Source organism: Gymnodraco acuticeps, unplaced genomic scaffold (assembly GCF_902827175.1).
Source record: "Gymnodraco acuticeps unplaced genomic scaffold, fGymAcu1.1, whole genome shotgun sequence".
NCBI lineage: Eukaryota > Metazoa > Chordata > Actinopteri > Perciformes > Bathydraconidae > Gymnodraco > Gymnodraco acuticeps.
Window position 1 is genome coordinate 3,962,645 of NW_022989985.1, and position 21,310 is coordinate 3,983,954.

At 42.0% G+C, this 21,310-nt stretch overlaps 1 protein-coding gene across 5 annotated transcripts in view; it reads right to left on the bottom strand.

The window, feature by feature from the left end:
• Positions 1-1,598: 1,598 nt before the first annotated feature.
• cabin1 (calcineurin binding protein 1) overlaps positions 1,599-21,310 on the bottom strand; it is a 47,125-nt gene continuing 27,413 nt past the window's right edge. For 4 of the 5 annotated variants that reach the window (XM_034212562.1, XM_034212561.1, XM_034212560.1 and 1 more), the window contains 6 exons: positions 20,585-21,268; positions 15,820-15,894; positions 7,904-8,156; positions 3,532-3,711; positions 3,248-3,444; positions 1,599-2,706 (listed from right to left, as the gene is read on the bottom strand). In XM_034212562.1, the coding sequence (XP_034068453.1) occupies positions 2,563-2,706; positions 3,248-3,444; positions 3,532-3,711; positions 7,904-8,156; positions 15,820-15,894; positions 20,585-21,268 (1,533 nt within the window). In that variant the 3' untranslated portion in view covers positions 1,599-2,562. The remainder of the gene's footprint in view (positions 2,707-3,247; positions 3,445-3,531; positions 3,712-7,903; positions 8,157-15,819; positions 15,895-20,584; positions 21,269-21,310) is intronic. The other variant, XM_034212559.1, reaches the window with a different exon arrangement.

Consider the following 21,310-nt stretch of genomic DNA (forward strand, 5'->3'; position numbering starts at 1 on the left):
GCCAAGGAATGAGCCGTCTCTGATAACATCCTGTGTGCCGTGTGGCCTGCCTGGAATTTAAGTGAGTGTCCATCACCTTCCTCTCTACTGACACCTCGATGAAATCTTCATCTGCTGACAGTCCTGGAGGCAGGCCGACGTCCCAGATCCTCCAACATTCACCTGATGACTCCTGATAAAATATTTTAAATAAGGAAACAAAATCAACGTTAAAACTAAACATCTTTATGCAAGTTTTAGCCTTGTTATCTAATTTCTTGGAAAAGAAAATAGTTCATACGACTTAACTGGACCTAATTAACACTTGTTTTGACATGAATGGGATTTTATCCTACCCATTATATATATATATATATATATATATATATATACACACACACACATCTATATATATCCTTGCACCCTAAGAATGTTTGATTTGCAGCTGGTTATATTAGTCAGATATTCATTTTAATAGGCTATAAATATGTTTTTTGGGGCACCTTATGCACTAAATATTATATATGGCAACCGTATAAAAGAAAATAATGGATGACGCTGCACTACTACTCCACTAAGTGATAAGTATGGAATTATAAGAGTGCCATAAAAAATATATACATTTGGAAATATAAAAAGGAATAGATAGATAAACAAAAAGACAAAATATTTTTTTAGCAGGTACTGACAACCTAGTCTGGGCAGGAAGAAGGCCAGATGATTGACAGGTTAGACTGACAAATTCTATAAAAAATAAAACGGATAACAAATATATTCCATATACAAAAAAATATGAAAAAAAAATCATAAATATACAAATAAAAAAAAATCTAGAAAAGAATGACAAAAAACATTATCATTTTTTTATATTTTGTAATTTATCTTCCACTTTAATAATTCTTTTAATTCTTCCCCTTTATTTTTCAAATGTTTGTACTTATTTTACAGGTTTTGTGAAATATTTTCTTTATCTTTCTGTTCATGCATCTTACCTGATGCAAGGACCCATGTGGAAAGTATTTGAAGTAGCACACAGGACACTTTTTGCGTTTCTTAAATATATTTTTGGTTTGACATCGATAACGCATTCAGTCAGACACAGAACAGTTCCCCTCCAGCAGAGTCTCCGCTCACCTCTTCAGGCACATTCCCAGAAGAACAATAGAAAACTATTTTACAACAAAAACCAACAATGAAATACAAAATACTTTTCTCTTCTTTTTTTCAAGGGTGATAGTTTACAATAATTAATTTGTGTCCTTTTAAAAAATGATCTTAAGACAGCTTTCAAGAAACATAGTCAGTAAACATCTTTCCTTTTTTATAGAAAACAATCTGTAAAAAACATTCTGTTGTCTTCCTCTGAGTTAAGCTAGAATTGTGACAAATTTACCAAAATGGTTTTAATGGAAAGGCATCTGTATCAGGAAGTCTTCCTCGGCAGGCGTTTCAATTCCACTGAAGACCACACACACACACACACACACACACACACACACACACACACACACACACACACACACACACACACACACACACACACACACACACACCACACACACACATACACACACACACACACAACACACACACACACACACACACACACACACACACACACACACACACACACACACACACACACACACACACACACACACACACACACACACACACACACACACACACACACACACACACACACACACACACACACACACACACACACACACACACATTAAAGCCAAGCTAATTGGAAAAGGATATTTGGATTGAGATATGTACAAAGGCTAATTCATAATAACTGAAACCCCTTTCCATACCATTCAGATCAGTGCTGGTGACAAGACGTCCTCCCTTTAGCTACAAATGCACACTCAAGAAAAATATATATAGGACAAAATATTACAATTATACAAAAAAATAGCACAAAGTTAAGTGCTAACTGAAAAACATCCCAAACGTTAAGTGTAAACATTTCCAATCTGCTACAGGTTGTGAGGCCCTCGAATGCAGCCGATTGTCCTTATTTCACCCTTTGTGTTCCTTATATTATATATATTATGTACCAACGCAAAGTATCTTAAGGATGAAATTATCATGCCAAAGTAAGTGGTCAAAGCGTCCAGACTGAGCTCAGATTGGCGGTTTCTCAGACGAGGATTTAGCTGCTGCTTGGAGATACGGTTAGCACCCAGCATAAAAAAAGAAATATGTGTAACACGGGGCTGGTTGGCTTTAAAAAGGCTAAAAGTCTTTCTCGTCATACCCAGAGTACGGTGGGGGGCAGGGGAGCTCGGTAAGCGGATGTGTGATATGCATAAATGGAACGTTACAGACATGCTAAAGCCATCGTCGTGGGCTGTTGAGATGTCTGACAGAGATGTATATGACATGACAGGCGAAGAAAATACTGCATTTTTCAGTTTGGGAGTGGTTGTTTTGTAATGCACGTGACGGAGCAACAGCTGCAGTGACATGTACCATTTTTTTAAGACAGGGGGCCTAGGGTTTGGCAGAGTGACGCCAGGTTAGCGACAAAAGGTCCGTTTGAGCTTCACACGAGGGGCTTCCCTCAGAGGCTCAGATGTCCATGTAATCGTCCTCATCGTCCGACTCGCTCTCCAGAGAGGACTCCTGGCTCGATGTCTCCTGCACCTCCAGCGCCGGCTGGCTCAGCGTGTCCTTCTTCACCGTGGCTGCCGACTGAGATGACAGGATGACGTTCTGTAGAGGAGCAGACAGCAGGGGTCACTGTTCACTGTCAGACTAGAGTACAGATTATAGTTTTTCTCATATGCTTAAAGTCAGAAGTTAAACAGTTAATTAACACAGGCCTTAAACGAAAGCCGCTTGCCGAAATGCTCCAACATTCACACAAAAACTTGCATTATAAGCAAATAATTCAATAAAAAATACACAACTTGTGGTTATGTTTATTTTTTATTTTCAATCTAGCACTACACAATGCACAACAACATAAAGGCAACAACATAATCATCATAACGATATCATTGACTGGGAATCAATTGATATTTATTATCACTTTCTTAGCACAGAAATACAAATGATACCATAATACTTTAATGGACTTGATCAGACCATTAAAGTATTATCGTATCGTATAATTTGTACTTCTGTGCTAAGAAAGTGATAATAAAGATCAAGAGAATCCTAGTTTCATTAAAAGAGTATCTAATAACAAATCGAGAGGAACTGCTGCGTGTATGGACACACAGAAACACACATGTGAAGGCAAAGTGCAAACCTTAAGTCTTTGTTTGGTTTCCTCTGAGATGCTACCTTTGGGGGAGAGCAGGGTGGGAGTGGGGGGTGTGACTGTGATCTCTGGGGGGAACTTGGTGACCGTGGAAGGGATGAAAAGCTTTGGCATGTTGGCTGGAACACGGGAGCGGATTCGGTCTGGAAGTTTGGTCTGCTCATCTCCGGCAAACTGCTGCTGGTCTGAGAGCGAGACACAAGAGGACACTTTAAATATAAGGATACTTTTAAGACATGTGAAGCCACTTCCATTCCTTCTTTCTGTCACACCTCTGATGTGAAGGGTCTGACCTGGGCAGGGTTGTGCGCTGCTACATGTGGCGGTTTCCCCCTGGAACCAGCCTGCTGCGGCCTCTTGTTCCTGGGAAACAGTGGCGAGTTTCATCTGCTGACAGAGGTGAGACTCCTGCTGCCGGTACGAGAGACACTCTGAGGGCACCTCCCGCTCCTCTGGGGGCACAAAACATACACACACACACACATTAAAGCTACTCCATATGCATTTGGGCTTTTTACAGTATTTAAATCGAAAAAACCGTTTGATTAATGATCCAATTTCATTCCAACTAAAATAATCGCATCAGACTTTATTGACAAGTGTGTATATGCAAGTAGACTGTAATATAAGGACTACACACTGGTAGAAGATTGACAGCCGGGTCTGAAATAAATAATTGTATCCTCACCACTCAAAGCTCAGTGAGTATTTTTACTGGCAACTCCATTGTTTGGTTTGCCAATCCTGAAATCTATTTATAAGACTTTAGAAATTGTAAATAATTATAACATGTAACCCTCATCCCTGCCTTTTGTCATTAAGGAATCAGATTTTTCAGAAGTAATAAGGAAAACCTATCCTATCTACCATGGTGGCACATTATCCGAGAGTTTTACCTGCCACAGGCAACATTTCCCCTGCATTTGGAAGCTGATTTAATTCCCTGGCTCACAGTTCCTAGCAGTTCGGTGGACTAAGGATTGCACCACTGCTTTTTGCAGATGATGTGGTTCTAATGGCTTCATCGGTCTGCGACCTTCAGCACTCACTGGATCGGTTCGCAACCGAGTGTGAAGCGGCTGGGATGAGGATCAGCACCTCCAAATCTGAGGCCATGGTTCTCAGCAGGAAACCGATGGACTGTCCACTTCAAGTAGGGAATGAGTCCTTACCCCAAGTGAAGGAGTTCAAGTATCTCGGGGTCTTGTTCTCGAGTGAGGGAACAATGGAGCGTGAGATGGGCCGGAGAATCGGAGCAGCGGGAGCGGTACTGCAGTCGCTTTACCGCACCGTTGTGACGAAAAGGGAGCTGAGCCAGAAGGCAAAGCTCTCTGTCTACCGGGCCATTTTCGTTCCTACCCTCACCTATGGTCATGAAGGATGGGTCATGACCGAAAGAACGAGATCGCGGATACAAGCGGCCGAGATGGGTTTCCTCCGCAGGGTGGCTGGTGTCTCCCTTAGGGATAAGGTGAGAAGTTCGGTCATCAGGGAGGGACTCGGAGTTGAGCCGCTCCTCCTTCGCGTCGAAAGGAGCCAGTTGAGGTGGTTCGGGCACCTAGTTAGGATGCCACCTGGGCGCCTCCCTAGGGAGGTGTTCCAGGCACGTCCAGCTGGGAAGAGACCAAGGGGTAGACCTAGGACCAGGTGGAGGGATTATATCTCTTCGCTGGCCTGGGAGCGCCTTGGGATCCCCCAGTCAGAGCTGGTTGATGTCGCCAGGGAAAAGAAAGTTTGGGGCTCTCTGCTGGAACTGCTACCCCCGCGACCCGACCACGGATAAGCGGGAGAAGATGGATGGATGGATGGACAGTTCCTAGCACAAAGTCAGTGGAGATTACCGTATTTGATGTAGAAATCAAATAAATTATTCACTACATTTTGGCATTTATTGGCAGACAATTAGATGACTTATAGGCTTAGTTTGTCGGGGGACATCTTACTTCTTCCTTCTCTCTGTCTATACCTGTGTACTCTCATGTTCCGATTAACCCAGCTTCCCTAAATTTCTTTCTTTTTGGTGTCTATATACGCCGGGATCCGGAGTCACGGATGATCCTGCGGTCCTTTGTCCTGGATCGCGAGCCCTGGATCTTGAGTCGTGGCTGTGGTCCTGGATCATAGGTCCTGGATGGATATCCTCGTGGATTCATCTTCCTATTATACACACATGCATTTCCAAACATTTGGACTACCTATGTTGCAAATGTATTATCTTTTCAATTTACACACGGCATCTATTGCACGTCTGTCCGTCCTGGGAGAGGGATCCCTCCTCTGTTGCTCTCCCTGAGGTTTCTCCCATTTTCCCCTTTAAACTGTGGGTTTTCTCCGGAAGTTTTTCCTTGTACGATGTGAGGGTCTAAGGACAGAGGGTGTCGTATTGTCATACTGATATTTTGTACAAACTGTAAAGTCCACTGAGACAAATGTAACATTTGTGATATTGGGCTATATAAATAAACATTGATTGATTGATGACTAGATGTTCCCCCTGCAGCTCAGAACATGATATCATACTCTTTCAGGCTTCTCCACTAATGTTGCCTAGGAAACCATTATATAACACAGAGCTGCAATGTTACTTAATGCTAATGTGCGTGTGTGTGTGTGTGTGTGTGTGTGTGTGTGTGTGTGTGTGTGTGTGTGTGTGTGTGTGAATCTTAAGGAAAGCCTAATGGATCCACACAGATTGCTGATATGCAGCTACTGGTTACTTTCAGTCAACTGGATTTATGATGTAAGATAAGCTCGTCACATGACCTTCATAAGAGTCCAGCTGAAATCCCCACTGTGTATTTGTAATAGCTGATGAGAAGGACTCGAGTAGATCTGAAATAGAGCTCCATAAAGTTTGCTGTGAAGCTGCATTGTGGGTTTCTAATGAAGGACAACCAGAAGAGAGCTCTGACTGACAGCTCACTCACGAAGCTGGGATCTTTGTTCTGGAGGCGACGTTTTACTCCCAAAGAAAGCTATCTCACTATGAAATTGAACAAGAACCCTACATGTGACACTATAGAGATATCAAATATATTGTAACATTAAAAAAACACTTGCGTATAACAGCCTTACAGTAACTGCTTATCATAAATTATCTTAATGAGATTTCTTTTTTTTAAAAGTAGACTGCAACAAATCCGATTTTGTATTAAACTATGATACTATATGTTTTGACTTATACAGTCATTAATATAAAGCCAAACATTACTGATGATACAATACATATTTTACTTACATGATTTTATAATAACCCGAGTCTGTGTGTAAACATAGCTGCTTGTCATTCAGAAGGATGTTTCTGCTTGATTTAAAGGACATTTGGAATCAAGTCCATGTAATGAACATTCCTGAGGGTCATTTCTTTCTAAAACGATCAATTGAGGTTATTTGGTGAGGTTTCAAAAGTTGCAGTAAAACACCTGTGACGATTAAAGGAAAATGGGCAAAAACAGGAGCAACATCTGGAACGGAGTCAAATACAAACGCTCCAATTACTGAGCACTTATCTGACGGGAAAGAAAATGAAAGCTCAACAACAACACGTCTGCCTTCAGGGTCTCCAAATGATCAGAATACTGCCCTCTAGAGGCTCTACGGGCTTGTGCAAAAACAAATGACTGTTCAAAATGATAACAATTAGATCTCATAACTAGAACAGACAATACATTTGTAAACACTACAGATTCAAGATCACAGGTTGAGTTTGTGCTTTGTCTCGGGGGATTTAGAATGAAGACATTGGGTGCATGACATGTGTCTTTGGATATGAGATATGTGAGCGAGCCAGAACTCATTATTTGGATCAGAGATTATTATGCCAAGGAGCTCAGAAAGGAGGACGCAGGATTCCTAAAACTCCTTTTGGCAACTGACAAAAACCAAAAAGGCAAAACTTGAGCAGTCTGCTGTTATGTAACTGATCTGAGGAAGACCACAGGCGCCCCCTGCTGGTCACATGGGCCGCAGCACTGTGGGGTCTTAAACTGAACAGACATCTGCAAAGCTACGACTAGACAGTTGTAATAGACTACAGCAGTATGATAACCAAAAGTAATAACAATAAAATAACCTCAAAGGCATCAGAGAGTGCGGCTGTTTTAACATTTAAAGCTTCAAGTGAGCTTTTTTAATTAAGTGTAATGTCTGTCGTTATATTCAAAGACATTATCACGTCTCATTAGTACAGGTGTGTGCGAATTCTGGAAATGAACACATTCATATTTTTTCAATACATGTTTTAGAGTTCACAACACTGGAGATTAGGAAATGTTTGGAGCTACACACAATCCTATGCAGTTACCACAGTTCAGTTGTATAACACTAATAATATCAGTGTTAACATCAAGCTGTCTTTGGCTCTTTTCTGATGTAACAAATGTTCATTTCCCCTCTGTGGAACGAATAAAGGTATTCTGATTCTGAGCGTGGCACAATCTTTATCGGTGAAGAAAACTGGCTTCAAAATAAAAATCTAAACTCATTGTTGAGTAGCAATCGAATGCTGATTGAAAATGTGTCAACGTTATGAACGAGGCTTGGAAGTATCTAACATTTCAATACATCCCTTTAGAAAAGTGCAATAAGTAATTTTTTCTGTTGTGGTAAAAACACTTAATGGTGAGTTAACGGGGGCCGTGGTACCTGTGTGTGGCAGGAAGGCCATGGCTGCTGCCGCCGGGTGGCTCACGACTCTCCGGAGCGGCGGCTGGTCGGTGAAGCCCGGGGGGGCTTGAGGTCTGGACAGCTTGCTGAGCGGCTCGTACAACACTTTGGCCTCCGGGGTGGACAGCGGGTGGCAGGCGGTGTGGCTGAGCAGGACGGGGGACTGCAGGGGGAAGAAGAGGTCTCGGTGCTCCTTGGTGTACTTCGGTGTGGTGGGGGCATCGCCTGCAGACTGTTGGAGGAAGAAGAGGTTGTGAGGAGGTGAGACTGACCTTGGGGGATCCATCAGCAGCATCAACTCTCCTCTGAGAAGTGTACTACCCTTCCCTGGAGACAGAATCTGGTCAGAGAGGGAGCCACAGTTGATAAAACTGCACTTTTAAAAACACAGCCATAAGAGTCTCCGGCTCTTCCACATTAGTAGTAATGAAATCCTCGGCAGAGTGGCGGTGTGGTCCCCCGGGTGGCGAGAGGCTTACTTGTGTGCTGGACTCAGCTCAGCTCCACACTACATCCCTCTGAGCCACTTTCCTGTGTGTCCTTTTGGAGGACCACTTACAAACACAAGGGCTGCACAAACAACCTGTGACAACAGCAGCCCTGCTCACACAGCCGCTGTCATGGCAACACAGAGGAGGCACGAATACAATCCCTCTACTTTTCCATTTAAAATGGATGAAAAGTTAGATGAAACTAGCCTAGATAACCTTTTGTGTGCACAATTAGAAGAAATCTTTGTATAGCCAGTGGAGGGTTACACAGAATTGTACTGCATTAGTTACACAGGCATGTAACACATAAATATGTTTCTATGTCTGAGGTTAATTTGATTGGTAAATGTATTACAGTTTTGCCAAGGTCCCCCAAAGCCTAGAGACAGTAATCAGAGCCACGACTGTCATAACAAGCAGGCTTTGACAGATACGGTATGTTAGCGCAAGATAATTTGGCAATAACACAACTCTCGTACCATTTTTCTCAGGGTCTCTGCTGGGAGTTAAAGTCAAATTGTGCTCTGAATCACAGCTGTGTGTGATGAAGCTCCCCACGGGATTTACACAGCAGAGCACAGGCAATTCAAACAACCGGGAGTAGCCTTCCAAATCCTCACAGACAGATCCTTCAGCTCCACAACTGCAGCTTCAAGCATGAAGCGGCTCCCCTGCCAGCTCTGATGATTCATACCTCATGAATTAAACATTGGCAACCAAAGACACCAACATGTCAGCTGGACCGTGTGCTTTTAGAAAAAAACACTGTACTTGAGAAAATTGCAGCACATAGTCTAGTCGTGGGTCTCTGCGGGGTGAGAGTGGGCTGCTGGCAGACACACAGAGGTCCCACAGCGTGAAAGGAGAGGTGCTTCTGTGCAATTATCGAGCTTTAAATCAGGCGAGAGCAGCTGTGGATGTCGTGCACAGGTTTGGCCATATTTCCAACACAATTGAAAGACCGGCCAACCGAACATTTTAATTAAATTGCCAGCTCAAATGTGACTGACACTGGAGCTCCGTTGAGAAGCGTATGTTCAATCTTTGATTATTAAGACCTCAGCATTCTTCCATCCTGCTGAAACGTAAAGGAGGTGAGACTGGAGTGTTTTAAAGACTACATCGAGTCTCTCAAAGAGAGCCACAATCTCCACAAAGAGGCGAGTAAAAAAACTGATTATGGAGATACATCAGATAAATTGTAGCTTTAGCTGTGTTTGTCTGCCTGTCACGTCTGTGTTTTATCTGTTGTAACTTCGTACATGCTGTCCTTCTTGGCCAGGTCACTCTTGGAAAAGAGATTTTAATCTCAATGAGTCTTTTACCTGGTTAAATAAAGGATATATATGAATTGAGTGACAGCCATGTAGCGTGTTACACAACCTGTGCTCTTTGCCACTCTTTTCTCCTGATATCGAAGGGAAGAAATGAGACACAAGACTGGACCAATTCTCCGGATCAGCAGTAAGGGAGAAGAGCTCGCTCGTCACTTGTGGGGGCTTGAAGGGATGTGTGAATCTGTAAGAGGTAGGCAAGAATATTTCATGCCCACGAGCCGAGAACTCCAAGGTGCCTACTCACATTTCCCACTACATCCAAGTGAAAGCAAATACAAAATACAAGACAGGAGCTGGTGGCACAATCATTACACAGAAAGCAGTTGGATCACACTGCAGAGAAAAAGCTAGTACGCAGAAGCGCCCCATCAGCATCAGGGGAGAAGGGGAAAAAAGCACCACATGCACAGTAATTATCACAATATATAACCATCACTACGTATATCTGAAGATAACAACAGCATCACAATTACCTGACAGGTTAAGAGTTCACCACATGAGACTAATGTCACCAATCAAGTAATTGGTGATAATGGAATAAAAGACAAGTATTCAAATAAAATTGATTTTGATTCATTTAAAAGCTGTTGCTATAATAACATTTCAAGTGTGAGACTTTTTTAGTTCAGACTTGTTTTCTTATTCATTACTACTTTGTTTTTAATTTGCAGTGGACTCATTAAGCAATAGTTTATACAATATATTACATCCAAGGAAAAGCAAAATTGCACTTCAATGAACTCTAAAAAAATGTAGACTTAAAATAAGGTGCATATAGATAGTATGAAGATTTAAACATGTAAATAAATGTAAACTGTTTTTAAAGTGCTCAAACCACACAGCTGGTTCAGTAAATCCAACAGGTTTCCACACATTAAAGACATGCGGCTTGTCGCTCTGTGCCTCCTCTGCACCATAATCTCTGTGTCGTGTGTTGATGCGTGGAAATTAGACGAACAATTGTACACACAAAACCAACAAAAAGATTCATGCAGAAAACAAGATGATAGGATCAGTGAACTAGGAAAACAGACATTTATTTTGCCCACAGCTACTGCTCACACAGCCTGCAGTTTGGTGGATATCACCGTGACAACAGGATGTGGGCAGAGACTGACTGTGTGGGCAGGAGGGGGGGGATGTGAGGGAGGGGGAGTCACCGGCGAGGCAGAGCCAGTAAAGATTCGACGAAGGATATGAAGTCGAAGCTGAACTAATAGCTGGTTTAGCACTAGCTGAACCCATTCGTGTAATACAACGAGACATACATATTTAATGGTTTTAGATCATTTTGTCTGGAATGCACATTGCTTATGCTAATAATCAATGCAAATAAGAAACATGCGTACCGTTGCTCGGTTAGACCAATGACAAGTTTAGCAACTAAGTTGTGAGGCTGAAGGGAACACGGGGAGGCTTCACACCACGCATTGGGATACATTTAGCTCCGGAAGCTGCAGCAGAAAATACCTGAAGTTACTTTTCCATCAGTTGGGCACATTTTACTACTGTTGCTGCATTTTACTTCCCCACATATACAACAACAAAACACATATCATTAAAGCCGCTATTGTAAGCTAATGAGCAGACTATTGTAAGCTAATGAGAAGACTATTGTAAGCTAATGAGAAGACTATTGTAAGCTAATGAGAAGACTATTGTAAGCTAATGAGAAGACTATTGTAAGCTAATGAGTAGACTATTGTAAGCTAATGAGAAGACTATTGTAAGCTAATGAGTAGACTATTGTAAGCTAATGAGAAGACTATTGTAAGCTAATGAGAAGACTATTGTAATCTAATGAGAAGACTATTGTAAGCTAATGAGTAGACTATTGTAAGCTAATGAGAAGACTATTGTAAGCTAATGAGAAGACTATTGTAAGCTAATGAGAAGACTATTGTAAGCTAATGAGAAGACTATTGTAAGCTAATGAGTAGACTATGTAAGCTAATGAAGACTATTGTAGCTAATGAGAAGACTATTGTAAGCTAATGAGAAGACTATTGTAAGCTAATGAGAAGACTAGTGTAATCTAATGAGAAGACTATTGTAAGCTAATGAGAAGACTATTGTAAGCTAATGAGTAGACTATTGTAAGCTAATGAGAAGACTATTGTAAGCTAATGAGAAGACTATTGTAAGCTAATGAGAAGACTATTGTAAGCTAATGAGAAGACTATTGTAAGCTAATGAGAAGACTATTGTAAGCTAATGAGAAGACTATTGTAAGCTAATGAGAAGACTATTGTAAGCTAATGAGAAGACTATTGTAAGCTAATGAGAAGACTAGTGTAAGCTAATGAGAAGACTATTGTAAGCTAATGAGAAGACTATTGTAAGCTAATGAGAAGACTATTGTAAGCTAATGAGAAGACTATTGTAAGCTAATGAGTAGACTATTGTAAGCTAATGAGAAGACTATTGTAAGCTAATGAGAAGACTAGTGTAAGCTAATGAGAAGACTATTGTAAGCTAATGAGAAGACTAGTGTAATCTAATGAGAAGACTATTGTAAGCTAATGAGAAGACTATTGTAAGCTAATGAGAAGACTATTGTAAGCTAATGAGAAGACTATTGTAAGCTAATGAGAAGACTATTGTAAGCTAATGAGAAGACTATTGTAAGCTAATGAGCAGACTATTGTAAGCTAATGAGAAGACTATTGTAAGCTAATGAGAAGACTATTGTAAGCTAATGAGAAGACTATTGTAAGCTAATGAGAAGACTATTGTAAGCTAATGAGCAGACTATTGTAAGCTAATGAGAAGACTATTGTAATCTAATGAGAAGACTAGTGTAATCTAATGAGAAGACTATTGTAATCTAATGAGAAGACTATTGTAAGCTAATGAGAAGACTATTGTAAGCTAATGAGAAGACTATTGTAATCTAATGAGAAGACTATTGTAAGCTAATGAGAAGACTATTGTAAGCTAATGAGAAGACTATTGTAAGCTAATGAGAAGACTATTGTAAGCTAATGAGAAGACTATTGTAAGCTAATGAGAAGACTATTGTAAGCTAATGAGAAGACTATTGTAAGCTAATGAGAAGACTATTGTAAGCTAATGAGAAGACTAGTGTAAGCTAATGAGAAGACTATTGTAAGCTAATGAGAAGACTATTGTAAGCTAATGAGAAGACTATTGTAAGCTAATGAGAAGACTAGTGTAAGCTAATGAGAAGACTATTGTAAGCTAATGAGAAGACTATTGTAAGCTAATGAGAAGACTATTGTAAGCTAATGAGCAGACTATTGTAAGCTAATGAGAAGACTATTGTAAGCTAATGAGAAGACTATTGTAATCTATTGCCATGCTGGAAACCAGACTTTAATAAATGTCAGTACAGTGCCATGATGGTTACAACCTTCAGGGTTCTTACACTTTTTCAAAAGTCAAATTCAAGCACTTTTCAAGCATTTTCAAGGTGCATTTTCAAGCATCTTACAGCTGTTGTAAATTACATATTTATATACATATACTTATACTCAAATGATTATTTCCCTACCTCACATTAAATCAGATGTTCTTTATGCTAAACATATCCTTTTAATATTATCTGCTTAAGTTTTACCTGCGGTTATGATCATTTCAATATTTTAAAAAGTTGCTCAACAAGTCACTAACATACTGCTTCTGCACAATACCCTTTTTTTTTCTTTCCGTAAAGTCTTTACGATGCAAGATTACTTCTATTACTTGAGGGGAAACAAATGAGTGTTTGGCATCAACTTTGGAAAAACAAGGCTGATGGATTGGCTGACTCTCTTGACTCGCTATAGAAACAGCTGTATAACTCATCATGTCTTACACTCGATGTTCAGGTGTCATTTAGTCTTTGCCTCAATAGGAGCTAATGAGTTCAAACATGTGTTCCCCTTTCCTTCAGTGAAACAAGACGAGACAGGACTTGGATGACATGACAGGATTAACACTACGAGAAAATCATGCTTGGAAAAAGGTCAGATCTCAGGAAGCGGGTGTTTGTTTCTTAGAAAAGGTGCCAGGCAGGAGTTGTGAGATGGTGAGCAAGGTACGATGAGCAAACTAACATCGATTTAGACGTATTACAGAGTGACCACCATTTCATTCTGAAAATAGTTTAGTGCATCTACTATTGACAGGCCTTTTATTATGATAGGAAGCTGATCAGATCATAGTCGTGCTTTTAAGAAAGTAAATACCATTTATTTATAAGTGTATCACATGTACTTATCTTTAATTAATATATTACTTCATATCCAGGTTACCAAGATGCACAGTTACTGTGTGGTTGTACTAAGGGATCATACACATGGTGATGAATATTCTGGTGCTTCTTGTTAGTTCATGTTGTTGTCATCATTCTGAACTTTGGGTATTTGTATAAGGCCTATCTAGTAGTGCTGTAGCGACGCGTCGACTTCAAAATATCGTCGACGACATATTTCCGCGTCGACGCGTCGCCACCATAGACTGTATATATGGTCGCCACACACACGTGGGTCACCCAAAGCAACAAGCAGTTCGCAATCGCACTTCTAACACAATGGAGACTGAAACGGCTACCACCTCCTCCTCACAGGATTGCGCACGAAGCCCCCAAACGAAAACATCTCGCCCTAGGTCTTCAAAAGCATGGGAATATTTTAAAGTTAGTCCAAAACACAAAGATATTTATATCTCACTGAGACTGCTGCTTGACCGGAAGCAGCAGCTAGCTGTGGTGGCTACCATTAGCAGCTAGCATTTGCTCTCCGATTTTTACATAAAAATGGAATTATGGATTATAAATTCAATAATTTGTTTATACATAGACGTTAAAAACCTATTGATTAACCGATTCAGCCGCGTTTTTTCTCATTTTAATGCCATTGAACACGTCTTTTGATCAGATTGACAGCTACGGCGGTGAGACGATCTCCCTAGAAGCTCTGTGAAGGTACGTGTTGTGATGACTGTATTTGCTTCCCCTGTCGCGAGTCCGGATCACTCAGTGATGATACTATGTACCTACATAATCTGTGGGGTCTCAGCTTTAATCGGATATATTGTATGTGCAGCTACGATAAGTAATAAGGGTACTTTTATCTCGAGTTCTGTGCCAATGTCCGTTAGCATTTTTCGCTCAGGGGTCATTTAGATGCTTCTTATGAGACTTGTGTTTTGTTTTGGTAAACATGGTTTGTATCGTCAGTTAGCTGAGATTATTTCCGTTAATCTGGTATAACACATTAATAGGTTCTTAAATATTAAGATCCCCTGAGACACAGTATCGTGAAAAAAATTTTTTTTACATTACGTTTTTTTTACATTACGTTTTTTATGAATTGAACAACAGAAAAATAATCGTTCGATTAGTCGACTAATCGATCAAATAATCGCCCGATTAATCGTTTTCAAAATAATCGTTTCCCCCCAGCACTACTATCTAGTCAGGTATGCACATTCAGGGTATATGCAGGAATCCTGAAGTCAAATGTAATACCTTTTAAGACCCTTTCCATGCATTTTAAGAGCTTATCGCCAGTTCAAGTTTTAACCGGTTACATTGGCGACACACTTTACTATATACAGTAGTGATTGTCCTTCCTCCTTATCTTCCAACCATTTGGACGCAAACTTGCATTTCCCCACAGCCGGCGCAAACGGACCTTCGCGCGCTATCACGCAGTGAGCGTGCGATGTCCTGTTCAGATGACGTCAAATCCAACGGGATGCCATAAATAAACTACAGAATCACACTGCAATGATTACATTCAGGCAGACTGTAGAATACAACCTCTTTGGACAATTTATATACTTATTGAAAACAAGCTACAAAATGTAATACCTTGGAAAATGCCGTTTAATACTTTTTAATAGCCTTCATTTTTGCTAAATTGATTTATCAACTTTTAATACTTTTTAAGACCCTGAAATTAGCGTAGGTTATCAAGTCTCTACTGTGTCAAATTGGTTTGTGCAACATAGCTGCCCGTATACAAACCAAAATAAATGCTACGATGCACAAGGAAGACACATTGTTGAGGTGATGTAGCGGACAGATGGCAGATGGGCATGCTGAGTTTAAGTGTTTTACCTGTCGTTGGGCAGAAGTGGCCAGCTGTATCTGGCAGAACTTCACAGCTTGGTCCAGAGCAACATCCTCATCGACCTGAGACAGGAGAGCAGAACAAGGACATTAGGGAAGAGCAACACATCTTTACAAACTTTTTACACACATCCATTTATATTCATTAAATGTCCTCACGCAACACCGGAGCAGTGGGTGTAATTGCAATGATATCATATTTCTGAGGTGAACTGCCCTGTGTTCCCACCGTGTTATTTACTTGCATCACTAATCAACAATTATAAATTCTTCTGCCTCTGACCATAGCAGCAGTAACATGAGAGCCCAGTACTCAGTTAGCGAGCTTAGCCACAGCCCAACATCGTACACTTGGCAGTCATCTTGTTCACACAGCTGTTGTGTTCCCTGCAGCAGCCTGTTGTGTGCAGCGGTTCAGGGACCCCCAAAGGGAGGGATTTTACAGCAGCCGCATTCTCATTTTCAAATGGTGCCAATTGTTAAATGGACTGAGTCAAGCTTCAGTGTATCACAGCCCACCGCTTTCTATTCATGTCTAGCTCTATGGTAACTTCCCTCGTCAAACCACATACAGCTGCCAGCAATGACTTATCAATAACACATAATGATTACTATTTGAAACAGGCGCCTTTCAACCATACATCTAGAACAGTGTTTCTCAAACTTTTTCATACCAAGGACCACTTAACCAATAAAAAAACACTCGCGGAGCACCTAACTCCACAAATATCCCAAAACACATCGTTTTTTACAAATCGCCTGAAAATGGTACAAACAAGTGGCAACATGTGTGATGAAGGTGTTTATCTGGGCTATATCATGCAATCGAAAGTGAAACTTAAGCTCGCTCCATTGCGGAGATATTCCTGCGAGAGTGCGGAAAACTTAAATTTATTTATTTATTTCAAATGTGAAATGTTACCAATATACTCACGGACCACTAGGGGGCATTCATGGACCACCAGTGGTCCGCGGACCACACTTTGAGAAGCACTGAAACACATCAATACAACTATCTACATAATGTCCAGAACATACTGCATTCTCATGACAGGAAATGCTCAAACACCCAATGTTGTGGCTCTTAGGGATTCCTAGATGATGATTAACGTTTAGATAATAATTATCTGTAATTATAAGTTTTGCAAAAGGTTTTGTTTGAATATGCTAATGGTATTATTTGACATTAAACAGAGATCTGAGCATTGGATAGAGCCAGGCTCACATTCTGGTCTCATTTTGTAGACTTATTCAGCAAGGAAATATTGTTGTATTGTAGAAAAACTGTTATATAAATCAGGCTATGAATTATGTATGAACAAATCCCTCCGAGCCAAAAATCCTTTTGGTTTTTACAGAGTGAGAATTAATAAATGTTTTAATTGAAAACACAAAGATATGATTCTGAAGATTCAATACATTTTGCAACACTATACTGTTTAATAAGTAGATAGCAGATGAAATAGAAACCCCAGTTGATTATTTATATTAAGACATTCATTCTAAATAACAAGTTTTCTGAATAGTTATTTTTGAATAATGATAACTTGTTCTGAATTATGGAGAAGCTCTCATTAGTGATAAGTGCATAACACTGCCTGCAGTGTCTTAGGAGTGAGCATAAAAAGGAAGAAAATATTCTGATAACCAAAACATGAACAAGGAGGAAAAGGATGCAAGAAGCCGATCAAAACTATACCCACATGCTGCTGTGCAACGCAGCACACCACGAAAGCACCGAGCCTCTGCAGTGTGTGAGAGAAGGTGCTTCTGTAATATGTCCAGGCATATTAATTGCACAACTCATTTGAAGACAGGAAACATGTCATCGCTCGTTCTGGCAACATTATCTCTTAATGGTGTGTCTGAGTAAATGTTCTCTTTGCAGTCTCTTATGCCCCTTTCACACCAACGCGTTTTCAGCTCCGGCTCAGAGCTGGAGCCTGAAAAGTGCCGGTTTTTCCTGTTCACACCGCAGCGGCGGCGCCTCTTAGCTCCGGAATCCGGTTCACTTCCAGCTCCAAAAAATTGTTCGGAGCTAAGAGGTGGCGTCGCTTACGTTTCTCTTACCCCCTGATCCCACCGGAAGCGTCTGCGTTGCGTTGCGGCTGCGCCGCGCTGCGACGCGCTGCGACGCGCTGCGACCTCCTCCTGCGTCATAACCCACCAGGCGCGTTTCAAAACGTTGCGGAAGCGGAGCGTCGTGTGTGCAGCCTCGCAGTTGTTGGATGAATGTTCCACTTCCTGCCTGCGCTGCGCTGCGTAAAAAATAGGATTCATCCTATATTTTAGAAATTCCTTGCGGCGAGGAGCTTCTGGGACGCTTCGAGCCGCGGCACAGCGGGTCTGGTGGAATAGCACCCATTGACTAGAGTGGCCGCGATCGCTAAAAACGCCGCAGCCGCAGCGCAGCGCAGACGCTCCTGGTGGGATTAGGGGGTTAGTTTCCACCGGGTCCGTCTGCGCCGCAGTTTTGGTCCGGCCTCCTCCGGCGTCATACCCTACCGGGCGCGTTTCAGAAGCATTTCAGAAGCGGAGCGTCTTGCCTGCCGGCTCGCAGTTTCAGTTGATTTGAGCATATTTCCTGGACAGACTACTTTGCATTTCTCCTCCTACTTGAACGACTACGGAGGGATAGGGTCTGCAAAATTAGTTTGTGTGTGTGTATATATATATGCTATATATGCTCTGAACGTTCCACTTCCTGCCTGCCCGACATTACCTTACGGCTGCGTCGCGTCGAAAAATAGACTTCAATCCTATTTCGAGCGGAGCCCAGCGGCGAGACGCTTCTGGGACGCTTCTGAGCCGTAACGCGGCGCGTCTGGTGGAATAACACCCATTGACTAGAGTGGCCGCGATCCGGTGGAAACTAGGGGATGTCGAGGCGTGCAGGAAACTAAACCCTCCTCCCCTGAACATGGGTCGACTGTCATGCCTGCCTACAAGCAGTAGTGCTTATAAACACACTTTATAAAGTCAGGCAACACTAACCAGGCTTCGTGTGATTCTGTTTATTTGTACCTTACTTTGACCATCCGTTCACTGTTATTGATCATTGTGGAGAGAGGCAGACGTTTTGTTTTGTATTGTAGCAGCTATCGGATGGAATCAATACATGGGCTGCACAGGTTGTCGTGTCCGACTATCACAAGTAGAATCATAATAAAAATACGCCGGTAAAATGTGCCTGTAGAAAACGGTTTATGCCACAATAGGATAGCAATAGTAGTCAGTTTAGCTTCGGTTGCTATGCTAACATCACCCATTTTATACCAGAGAAACTTTCATAACAGCGTTGTGATGCCAAACAGCGTCAATTCAGACTGACACACATTCACTTAGGCTAAGGGGAACTGGGGATATGTATCAGCTGCTTGTGTGAGTCGGACAGTGAATACTTTAGAGCGGCAGTGTGAGCTAACCGGGAGCTAACGGGAGAATAAACTCCCGTGGAAGAGCAGCCAACACTGCAGCGGTCGGTAAATGTTGCAGAAACACATTAATAAACAATGAACCACGGCACTCTGGAGCAAAGTATAAGGTTGGAGAAGTCGTTATTTAATTTAATCTGGCTTCGTGTGATTAAAAGTAACACGATCATCGACGCGACGCAGTTCCCCGTTGTTGTTGTTGTTGTTGTTGTTGTGAGCGCCGTAACGCCGTTGACGGTGATGTCATGACGCAGCAGCGGCAGCACCAGTTGGGCTCTGGGCGGTGTGAACAGAGCGGGAGCAGAAAAGGGAAACCGGAGCTGAACCAGAAAAGCTCCAGCTCGGAGCTAGAAAGGGAAAAGCGCTGGTGTGAAAGCCGCATTAAAGACATCAGTAAAACAAACGTTGCTGAAGTCGGCCAGTTCCCTCTGATTTCTTCTCTCTCCTCTTCAGTTTTCCCTCGCTTATAACCCTCCTATTCCAGCTCTATGGCATTACACAGATAACGACATGGCACCTTCTGTAGGGCCAGCATTGATCTGCAGCTCAATATGGCCGTATAAAACTGAAGTGGGTTGTTCTGCTACTATTTCATCAATGCCATAGAAGGCCCTGAAGTTGGACTAACTTTCAACAACTGAGGAACATTGGCTCTAGAGATGTGAAGACACTTCCCTGACACTCCCTACGCAAGAACATCTTGACATAATGATATATGAATTTCAGATAATGAATAATAGTTATACAGATAACAGCTCCTTCCCTGCTTTTACTGTGAGATACAGGCAGTAAGAAGTTACTGTTAGTGTAACGATACATACAACCTAATAAGCAGAAGTGGCTGATAGTACAGACAGACCTTTGTCTCTGTATTGGCATTATGCCACAACTTTACATGTTGGCACCAGTTTCCTTACACACATAATGACTGAGCAACTCCCCACCTTCTTGTGACATCATTACAAAACAAAAGTCTCAATTCACCTGAAAAATACCCAGTGGGGCTACTTTTAGATTCAACAACCCGCTTCTGTAGTAAGAACAAACAGACTCAGAGGTTATATTTGGGTTACTGAGAGTAAAAACAAAACCGCGCGGTATGAGCTGGATTTGTCGGTGTGTTTGAAAACGGAAAGAGGGAAAGTCCCTCTTCTGCAGCGGGTGCTGTGTTACTATTTCAGTCAGATGAAGGGTTTCCCAAGTCCCCTTTACTTTAAGAGGGCTTACATCAAGCATGCATGACTTTGAAAATAGAACAGAGAAAACACTGGAGCACATATTCTGGCAATAATGTAATCTATGTGTGGTAACAGGTTTACCTGTTTTATGAGCATATAAGTCTCTGACATGATCTTCTCGATGCGTTGCAGGTCGTAAGTCATGACTTTCTGGCCTTGCTGCCAAACTCTGTAGGCATCAAGCAGTAACGTTTTTCCGGACTCCACATCGTCAAGTAGCTTCCTTTTCCTGTTTGGCCTTCGTAGTAGCCCCTGATCCGTCCCACCGGCTGCCACGGTGACCTTGGGTAGCAAAGCTTGGAGCTGCTGCTGCCTGGAACTGATACTTAGTTCCTCTAGAGACAGCTCTGGTGTCCGGCTGCTGTCAGTCACTTTGTGCGAGGGCTCCACGGCACTCAGACAGGTCTCTGCCTCTGTTGGGTTGCCCTGAGAGTCTGTGGGAGCAGAGGGTTTCCTCCACTGGCCACTGTCCAGGTCCATGGGTTCCTCTGGCCCTGCTTTGTGTCCCTCACTCCCAGCAGTCTCCACCTTCCCAGGGTAGATCTCCTGAACTTTGCTCCCTTTATCTAATGATGGCAGTGGAGGGGTGAGTTGTGCCTGGGAGGCTTCCCTGGGCCCTGTCTCAGTGGCACAGACTCCCTCTGTGAGCCCAGGCTTCTTAGGCAGTGCATGCTTGCTGTCCTCTGAACTGGGCCTGTTGGATGCTTCCGTTGTAGTCATCTCCCCCATGGAGGGCGCAGGCGCTTTGTGAAGCTGCTCAGACACCTGAAACAGAACAGAACCTGTCAAAACATGAAGAGGGTGCAT